The sequence below is a fragment of the Neovison vison genome, chromosome 1, assembly GCF_020171115.1.
Source record: "Neovison vison isolate M4711 chromosome 1, ASM_NN_V1, whole genome shotgun sequence".
NCBI classification, from domain to species: Eukaryota; Metazoa; Chordata; class Mammalia; order Carnivora; family Mustelidae; genus Neogale; species Neogale vison.
The window spans coordinates 238,303,897-238,314,304 of NC_058091.1; the positions used below are offsets into that span (position 1 = coordinate 238,303,897).

The 10,408-nt window shown below is 46.0% G+C and overlaps 2 protein-coding genes across 2 annotated transcripts; both read right to left on the reverse strand.

Annotated features, from left to right (window-relative positions):
• Positions 1-929: 929 nt before the first annotated feature.
• Positions 930-3,923, reverse strand: LOC122890384 (protocadherin beta-7-like). Its single transcript, XM_044226007.1, has one exon. The coding sequence runs from the start codon at positions 3,699-3,701 to the stop codon at positions 1,314-1,316; it is 2,388 nt and encodes a 795-aa protein (XP_044081942.1). The 5' UTR covers positions 3,702-3,923; the 3' UTR covers positions 930-1,313.
• Positions 3,924-6,771: 2,848 nt separating this feature from the next.
• On the reverse strand, positions 6,772-9,918 carry LOC122890373 (protocadherin beta-17-like). The gene has a single exon (XM_044226001.1). It carries the CDS (start codon positions 9,736-9,738, stop codon positions 7,342-7,344), a length of 2,397 nt encoding a protein of 798 aa, XP_044081936.1. The 5' UTR covers positions 9,739-9,918; the 3' UTR covers positions 6,772-7,341.
• Between the last annotated feature and the right edge of the window lie 490 nt (positions 9,919-10,408).

Sequence of the window (10,408 nt, forward strand, 5' to 3'; positions counted from 1 at the left end):
TTAAATTTTCTGTGAAATGAAGGTCATGTGTTCATATAACAAGGAGAAAGCACAGATTGATCTTCCAATAGCTTCTTACTTTAGTTTTGGTCAGATCACAGATTTAATAATAATAGTTGAATAATGGATCAAGGAAAGCTGGATTGTTGGTTTATAATAACATATAACCACAGACCACTACATACATTATTATTTTCAAAAGCAGGAAAGACTGAACAGGAATATTAACATGATAAGATTTCCTCTCCTTAATCAGGAAGAAACTTGCCAGGTAATATCTAATGACAGAAAACAATATAGCATCATAGCAAGTTCTCAGAGTCAGACAGATCTAGGAGAGTTGCTTAGCTCTAACATTTATTAGTTGGTGACCCTAATGAATTCACTGGACCTCTCCATAGAAGTCTATTTGTTCATTTCTTTTTTTATTTTTTATTTTTTTAAAAAGATTTTATTTATTTACTTGATAGACAGAGATCACAAGTAGGCAGAGAGGCAGGCAGAGAGAGAGAGAGAGAGAGAGAGAGGAGGAAACCGGCTCCCCGATGAGCAGAGAGCCCGATGTGGGGCTTGATTCCAGGACCCTGGGATCATTACCTGGGCTGAAGGCAGAGGTTTTAACCCACTGAGTCACCAAGGTGCCCCTATTTGCTCATTTCTAAAAATACCCCATAGGTTTACTTCTAAGATTAAAAGAGTTAACATAGTGTATGATGCACAAAAGTGCTTCTTTAAAAACTTTAAAAGATACTTTACAAACTATACTTCTATTTTTAAAAGATTTTTTAAAAAAATTATTTGTCTGGGAACTCAAGCAGGGGAATCGGCAGGCAGAGAGAGAAACAGGCTCCCCACTAAGCAAGAAGCCCAATTCCAGGTTCGATTCCAGGACCCTGGGATCATGACCTGAGCCAAAGGCAAACGCTTAACCAACTGAGCCACCCAGGCAACCTAACAACCTATGGTTCTAAAACTAAGAATAGGTATAGTACAGCATTCCAACTCAAAAAAAATGAGTAGCAATAAACTTTAAAGACAAAACCAACTTAAAAGATCTCAAACAATATTTATCATGTAATACATTGCAAACAATGCATAATTGTTTGAGATAAACTACAAAACATACATTCCATGCTTTGTGGAAGCTTCCTAGGGCTAAGGCAGGATCCGTTTCTCTGCGAAAAAAAATTGTTCTAGGGCTTTAACGATGTTAGAAATAATATGAAAGCAATTCTGTACAGGTAACTCAGGATGAATTTCATAATTAAAATATACTTAAAGACACAATATGGGCATTTATTTTTCATCCTTTATCAGAAACCCAAATCATTCTGACGTGACGAATATTCTTCCACTTCCCTTCCTATGCTCTGAAACTGCAGATTAGGGATAATGGGCTTGAGGAACTTGAAGTCGCCAGTCCCAGAGCCTCCCCTCAGACACACCTCATACTGGTAGCTGTGGGACAGGGTCCCCGCGCCGCTGACGTCCACCAGGTGGCCCGGAAACGGACCCTCGGGCACCGAGCAGCCGCCCCCCGACGCCGCCCGCCTCCTCCTGCACAGCCGCACCGCCACGAACACCAGCACCGAGAACAGGAAGAGCGACGACACGGACGCCAAGGCCACCACCAGGTAGACGGTGAGCGGGTCGGCGCGGGCCTCGGCCGCCGCCGCGTCCGGCAGCGGCAGGTAGGGCTGCGAGAAGCCGTCCACCAGCAGCACGTGCAGCGTGACGCTGGCCGACAGCGGCGGCTCGCCGTGGTCCCGGACCAGCACCAGCAGCCTGTGCTTGACGGCGTCGCGCTCGCTCAGCGGCCGCGCCGTGCGCACCTCGCCGTTGTGCGCCCACACGCCGAACAGCCCGGGCTCCGTGGCCTTGAGCAGCTGGTACGACAGCCAGGCGTTCTGGCCCGAGTCGCCGTCCACCGCCACCACCTTGGCCACCAGGTAGCCCGCCTCGGCCGCCCGCGGCACCAGCTCGGTGCAGGGCGCCGAGCCGTTCTGCAGCGGGTACAGCACGAACGGCGCGTTGTCGTTGGCGTCCGCCACCAGCACGCGCACCAGCGCCTGGCTGCTGAGCGCCGGCGAGCCGCGGTCGGCCGCGCCCACGCGGAACTCGAACGCCTGCAGCGCCTCGAAATCCAGCGACCTGAGCGCGAACAGCTGCCCGTTGTCCGCGTTGATGGACACCAGCGAGCCCAGCGGCAGCTGCGGGTCGTGGGGCGGCAGCAGCGAGTAGGTGACCTGGGCGTTGGCGCCCGAGTCTCTGTCGGTGGCGCTCACGCTGCCGATGTGCAGGGCGGGGCTGTTGTTCTCGCGGACGCGCAGGGTGTAGGTCGTCTGGCTGAAGGTCGGGGCGTTGTCGTTGACGTCGGACACGGTCACCGTGAGGTTGTGCTGGGTTTTCAGCCTGGGGGTCCCCAGGTCGGTGACGGTGATGGTGATGTTGTACTCGGTTCTTTCTTCTCTGTCTAGTGCTCTCTCTGTTACCAAGGTGTAGAAATTCTCTACTGATGGCTTCAGGACGAAGGGGAGATGGTCTTGGATGGAGCACACCATCTTTGCATTGTTCCCTGAATCTCTGTCTCTAATCCTAAAAACAGCGACTACTGTCTCTGGTGAGTTTTCTGGGATTGGGCTAGTAAGTGATGACATGAGCAGTTCTGGTGGATTATCGTTTATATCTGTTACATGGACCACCACAGTACATTTTCCAGAAAGCCCTCCACCATCTTTGGCCTGAATAGTTAATGTATAAGTTTGTATTGCCTCGTAGTTCAATTCGGCTTTAAGATGAAGATTGCCAGATGTTGAATTGATTCGAAACGTTTTGAGAGTTCTTTCAGTAGCGTAAAAAAATGCATAGACGATTTCTCCATTACTTCCGGTATCTAAATCTCTAGCTGACACAGTGACAACCAGGGAACCAACAGGGCTGTTCTCAGGCACCTGGACCTTGTAAAGCGACTCTACAAATTCAGGGACGTTGTCATTTATGTCCAAAACCAGGATGCGTATGAGGGTGGTTCCGGATCTGGGCGGAGAACCGCCATCCAAGGCGGTGAGGGTTAAACGCAGCTCAGGAACCTCTTCACGATCCAGCACTTTATCTAGTACCAATTCGGAATAAACATTCCCTTCCCCGTTATCATGGACATTAATATGGAAATAAACATTGGAGCTGATGGTGTAGTTTCTCAGGTTGTTGATTCCAACATCTGAATCATGTGCACTTTCTAGGAGAAATGTTGCCCCTGGAGTGGTACTTTCTAATATGTTCAAGGTAATCTCTCTATCTAGAAATACTGGAGAATGATCGTTGATGTCTCTGACCCATAGTTCAGCACGGAAAATCTGAAAAGGCTTTTCAAGTAACAACTGGAAAGGCAACACACATGGCTCTGTGGGGCCACACAGTTCCTCTCGGTCTAATTTCTCATTTAGAAGTAAATCACCAGTAAGCGGATTGAGGAGTAAAAATCCTATGGTCTCATCTGAAACAATTCTACATCCCCGAGCTGACAGTTCCTCCACCCCTAACCCCAGATCAATTGCTAGGTTGGCCAGAAAGGTCCCTCTCTCCGTTTCCTCTGCCACAAAATACCGAAGAGGTTCTGCGCCAGCCCAAGACACTCCCAGAAACACACAAAGAAGTGACACTTGCCTTTTCTGCAATGCGTGCACCACTCTGGCCTCCATTCTTTGTTTAAGCAATCTTCCAAAACCACGTTCACTCGGCCTCAAGCAGCTGTCAGAAATGGCAGAAACCGAATCCTTAGAAATGATCTGGATAATAGCAATGGTCGTGGGGAGGAGTCCCACTTTTTCCTAACCCCATCACCAGCGTCTCCTTTCCTCTACTTTTCTGGTCTGGCCAGCTTTTCCTCTGAACATTGTAATTTGTAACGTCCTTTGTGCGGGTGTTTCCCCCTCTTTTTAGCCAGCAGCGCCACCTTGCGTTTTGTGGATGTTATTCACGTTTTCAAGAATAGAACAAAAAGATGGCCGGTTAAAGAAACTGCAACAGGAGTGATTTTTTTTTCTTACCCCCAAGGGTCTTTGCGGTTTTATTACATCTTTTCCCTCAAACGGTCAAGGTAATGTTAGTAGTTTACATTCGTTTTTCCCTCTGAATATTTCATTGGTGCATATTATACAAAGATCCTCTCCATTTTAAGGGATACCCCAGGGCTACACCCACCCCCCCCACACACGCGCGCACGTACACACACACACACACACACATATACACACATATATAAATGTTTATACAGTATATATTAAGAAACATAAAGATGCTCTCTCTCCCCAACTCCAGGAAAATATATAGAAGCCCCCCTGATGTCAAGTAGAGCAAAAGAAAAAGAAAAGATGTCTGGGAAATTGTAGCTACAGATTGGTCCTCATGTGTGTTTACATTTTTGATATGCATATGTTGAGTTGTGAGAAACATCCACCTTGGTTTGCAGTGGTTCCCTACTGATTTATAGCAATTCAAGGGTCCTAGCTGAAACCAATGAAAATACATTATGAAGAATGAAACAAGCAACCTAGGCTTTGAGGACATCCTACAAATAAAAGTTCAAGGGCAGTCAACCATATGAGTCACACAAAGAAACAAAGATAACATGCATGAGAATAATACAGCCGAAACAGACCAACACAAACTTCAGCTTTTGAAACTTCAGATTTAAAACCAATTATGTTTACCATACATAAGTAAATAAATGACATGCTTGAACACTTGCATAAACAGACTGAAAAGGTACACTGACTTTAAAACGTAAAAGGTCTAGGGGCTCAGTCCGGTAAGTGTCTGCCTACAGCTAGGGTCATGATCCTGGGATCTTGGGATGGAGCACCCTGTAGGGCTCCCTGCTCAATGAGGAGCCTGCTTCTCCTTCCCTCTTCCTCTGCCGCTCCCCCTGCTTGTGCTGTCTCTCTCTCAAATTAATTAAAACTTTACAAAAATAAAAGGTCTAAACAATTACGAGTATTATCCTTTAAAATACACAGTAAATACTATAAACATTGATAAAGTATTATATATAACAAAAAGCATAAAGTAAAGTGAAGAGAGGATGGAGGATGTCTAAGAATGTTTCTTTGCTCATTTTTAAAAAAGATTTTTATTTATTTGACAGAGAGAGAGAGATCACAAGTAGGCAGAGAGAGTGGGGGGAAGCAGGCACCCCATTGAGCAGAGAGCCCAATGCGATGGGGGACTCAATTCCAGAGCTCGATCCCAGGACCCTGAGATCATGACTGGAGCTGAAGGCAGAGGCTTAATCCACTAAGTCACCCAGGGGCCCCTCTTTGCTCATTTTTTAGCAAGAAGTTAACTGATGCTAATATCTTAATATGCATCAATTCTTTTTTTTTTACCTTATAGGAATTATTTATCTAAGCTTAAGCAAGATCTATAGTTTCATATAATTTTGCTTTACTACATTCAAGTAAAACATGACAGTTTTAACTATGAATCTACCAATTTATTACAGATCCATTTTATGAAATTATTTTCACTTATTAACTTATTCTTGTATTCATTCATAGAAATATTTTAAGGATATTGACTTAAAAATTATTTGAGTGCTGAAATAATGATGTAAATTTCCCATGTTTTCTAGTATGGAGTTTCCTCAAAAAGTTAAAAATAGAACTACCCTTGGGTCCACCACTGCACTACTGGCATTTACCCAAAGCATACAAAAATATAGTTTTGAAGAGGTACATGCCCGCAGTGTTTGTAGCATCAATAGGCAAACTATGGAATGAGCCCAAATGTGCAGCAGCTGATGAATGGATAAAGAAGATGTAGACTATATTTAGAGTGGACTATTACTCAGTCATCAAAAAGAATGAATTCTTGCCATTTGCAACGATGTGGATGGAGCTAGAGTGTATTATTCTAAGTGAAATAAGTCAGAGAAAGACAAATACCATATGATTTTTCTCATATATGGAATTTAAGAAACAAAACAGATGAACATATGAGAGGGGGAAAAGAGAGGGAAACAAACCATAAAAGTCTCTTCATGATAGAGGAGGTGGGTGAGGGATAGGCTAAATGGGAGATGGGCATTAAGGACGGCACTTGTTATGATGAGCACTGGGTGTTATATGTAAGTGATGAATCACTAAATTCTTCAAAAAACAATATTGTATGTTAACTAACTAGACTTAATTTTTTTAAGATTGTATTTATTTAGTTGACACAGAGAGAGAGATCACATGTAGGCAGAGCAGCAGGCAGAGATAGAGGAGGAAGCAGGCTTCCCACTGAGCAGAGAGCCTAATGTAGGGTCTGAGATCATGACCTGAACTGAAGGCAAAGGCTTAACCCACTGAGCCACCCAGGCTCCCCAACTAACTAGACTTTAAATAAAAATTTGAAAAAGAAAAAAAATACTTTGTTTTCTGTTCACATTGAATGTATTTGAATCATGTGACTATATTATATATATATTAAAAGAATGAGAATCATAATTTACATACCCAAGCCATTTGTTATGAAAAAGTAATCACCAGTCTACTAATATCTTTTCTACTTTTTCTATTTAACAGGGATTGAATTCTTTTTTTTTTAAATTTTTGAGCACTCCTGAAATGAAACTTTTTTTTTAAGATTTTATTTTATTTATTTGACAGAGAGAGAGATCACAAGTAGGCAGAGAGGCAGGCAGAGAGGGGGAAGCAGGCTCCCCACTGAGAAGAGAGCTTGATGTGGGGCTTGATCCCAGGACCCTGTGATCATGACCTGACCCGAAGGCAGAGGCTTAACCCACTGAGCCTCGCAGGCGCCCCTCAAAGATACTAATTTTTAAAGAAAATGCTCAACTTAGAAAACATCCACATAAAATACTAGTTCCTTTGAGGAAAGATTATAGTGTTTTCAAAACAACATTAGAGAAATCCAACCATTTCCAAGGTAACAAAAATTGTTGTATAAATGAGAAGTATTTTAAAAATTGAAAGCCACCAGTTACAGGACATTATGCTGATAATAAAAAAACACAATTCTCGTGGTCCTAAGAAGCTATCAGTGAACAAGCTCAAACATCAGGAATCTGAAAATATTTCCTGACCCCCTAAACTGAGAAACACCATTTCTCCACTATTGTATGAACATGCAAAATGTGACTTGGCTAAAAACTGCAACAGCAAAAACAACAAACACCTGGAGATTCAGAATGTAAAATACTTCAACAAGCTGAAATAACTGTAAATACAATAATTATTAATGTATGAAAAAGTAGCTCTTTATGTGAATGAACCAGTTAGGAACTAATAATGCATTAGTTAATATTATCATTTATCTCCTCTTAAAGTCAGATGCCTAACTGAACCCAAAATGATTTCTCAAGTGAGAGTTTTCCTCCGTGCCCCTATCAGCCCCTTCACCCACGAAGTTGGGGATAATGGGTTTGAGGAACTTGAATTCACCGGTCCCAGAGCCTCCCGTCAGACACACCTCATACTGGTAGCTGTGGGACAGGGTCCCCGCGCCGCTGACGTCCACCAGGTGGCCCGGAAACGGACCCTCGGGCACCGAGCAGCCGCCCCCCGACGCCGCCCGCCTCCTCCTGCACAGCCGCACCGCCACGAACACCAGCACCGAGAACAGGAAGAGCGACGACACGGACGCCAAGGCCACCACCAGGTAGACGGTGAGCGGGTCGGCGCGGGCCTCGGCCGCCGCCGCGTCCGGCAGCGGCAGGTAGGGCTGCGAGAAGCCGTCCACCAGCAGCACGTGCAGCGTGACGCTGGCCGACAGCGGCGGCTCGCCGTGGTCCCGGACCAGCACCAGCAGCCTGTGCTTGACGGCGTCGCGCTCGCTCAGCGGCCGCGCCGTGCGCACCTCGCCGTTGTGCGCCCACACGCCGAACAGCCCGGGCTCCGTGGCCTTGAGCAGCTGGTACGACAGCCAGGCGTTCTGGCCCGAGTCGCCGTCCACCGCCACCACCTTGGCCACCAGGTAGCCCGCCTCGGCCGCCCGCGGCACCAGCTCGGTGCAGGGCGCCGAGCCGTTCTGCAGCGGGTACAGCACGAACGGCGCGTTGTCGTTGGCGTCCGCCACCAGCACGCGCACCAGCGCCTGGCTGCTGAGCGCCGGCGAGCCGCGGTCGGCCGCGCCCACGCGGAACTCGAACGCCTGCAGCGCCTCGAAATCCAGCGACCTGAGCGCGAACAGCTGCCCGTTGTCCGCGTTGATGGACACCAGCGAGCCCAGCGGCAGCTGCGGGTCGTGGGGCGGCAGCAGCGAGTAGGTGACCTGGGCGTTGGCGCCCGAGTCTCTGTCGGTGGCGCTCACGCTGCCGATGTGCAGGGCGGGGCTGTTGTTCTCGCGGACGCGCAGGGTGTAGGTCGTCTGGCTGAAGGTCGGGGCGTTGTCGTTGACGTCGGACACGGTCACCGTGAGGTTGTGCTGGGTTTTCAGCCTGGGGGTCCCCAGGTCGGTGACGGTGATGGTGATGTTGTACTCGGATCTTGTCTCTCTGTCCAGTGCTCCTTCAGTTACTAAGGTGTAGAAATTTTCTACAGTAAGTTTCAGAAGGAAGGGGAGATGGTCTTGGATGGAACACTTCGTTTTGCCATTTTCCCCAGAGTCTGGATCTGAAATTCCAAAAATAGCCACCACCGTGTCAGGGGTGTTTTCTGGGATGTCACTGGTGAATACTGACATAGTCAGTTCCGGAGTGTTGTCGTTTACATCCATCACTTCTACGGCTATAGAGCATTTTCCTGATAGTCCCCCGCCATCTGAGGCCTCAATTTCCATATGATAAGATTGAATTTCTTCAAAATCCAACATTTTTTTTAATCGAATTTCCCCTGTGACTGAGTTTATTTCAAAGGCCTGAATCACTTGATTTGAGGATTGGAAAAATGAGTAGGAGAGTTCTCCGTGGGTTCCAGCATCTAAATCTCTAGCAGTCACAGTGATGACAAGGGAGCCTATAGGGCTGTTTTCTGGCAATTGCACCTCATAGAGCAGCTGGGCAAATTCAGGAGCATTATCATTTATGTCCAAGATTAGGATGAGAACCTGAGAAGTCCCAGTCCTAGGCGGTGACCCACCATCCAGGGCCGTGAGCGTTAACCTGAGCTCTGACTGCTCCTCCCGGTCCAGCGCTTTGTCCAGCACCAGCTCAGGGTATCTCCTGCCATCGCTGTGATTTCGAGTGAAAAGATGAAAATGGGAGTTGGTGCTAATGGTGTAGTTCTGAACTGTGTTACTCCCCACGTCTAAATCTTGAGCTATTTTCAAAGGAAATGCAGTCCCTGGATGACTGCTTTCTGAGATTTTCAGGAGGATTTCATTTTCCAGGAATTCTGGAGCATGGTCATTTACATCTTGTAGTTGTAGTTCACCTTGAATAAACCGCACTGGGCTTTTTAGTAATACCTGGAAATGCAGTATACATGGATCTGTGTCACCGCACAACTCTTCCCGGTCCAATTTTTCTTTTAACAGCAAATTCCCACTCTTCTGCTCCAGCTGCAAATACTGTTGATTCCCTTTGGAAAGAATTCGAGCACCCCGCGCGGCCAGCTCCCCTAAGCTAAGCCCCAGATCTTTAGCGAGGTTGGTCACAAAGGAGCCGCTTTCCCTCTCCTCTAGAACTGAATACTTAATGGTCGTACTCCCCACTTCCCACAGTGTTAACAGTATTAGGATAATAATGGCGGTCACTTGCCTTTTCTGTGGCGCTTTGGGTAGCGGTGACTCCATTGTTCCTCAGGGTCCAAAAGATGCAGTAGTTAATCACAAAATAATTACTGTGCAGCCAACTCTGCTATCTTGAGTCAATAATCTTGAGTTAGCTCCTAACATTGACAGACATGGGGATAGTGACCTCCCTGTAACCTACTATCCCCCAATAGTGTAAAACGTTTCCTTTTCAAGTAGCTAGAAACCGCTGTTACCAAGTCTGCAGAGATAGTTTTTCACTTTCTTAGCCTGCAGCGCCACCAAGCGTCCTGCCTTACAACTTCAGTTTTTGGTTTTTTGGTTGGGGGTTTTGTTTTTCATTTCAAAGCATCAAGCAACAGTTAAAACAAATAGGAAGCCTTTTGGATTGTAAACTCTCTTCCACTCCATTGTGCAGTATTCTTCAGGTAACTAACAATATTTGTGAGAGCAACAGTAATACTTACCTATCCATATCTATATTCATCTTCCTTAAAGGTACAAGTTCAGTAAACAAAACTTTGCCCAAGACAAATTCATTTATTCATTTAACCAGTATTTCTCTATGCAGACATTTTTTTAGCTTCTGGGGATAAAATGGTAAGTTAAACACAAAATTCTTGCTCTTGCGTCCCTACACTGAATTACAAAAATACTAACACACTTCTAACACACTTCTACTGTGTTAGAAGTTAAGAATTTTAAAATCCAC

Coding starts and splice junctions, on each gene's coding strand:
- LOC122890384 (XM_044226007.1), bottom strand. CDS start 3,701: ATGGAGGCCAGAGTGGTGCACGCATTGCAGAAAAGGCAAGTGTCACTT.
- LOC122890373 (XM_044226001.1), bottom strand. CDS start 9,738: ATGGAGTCACCGCTACCCAAAGCGCCACAGAAAAGGCAAGTGACCGCC.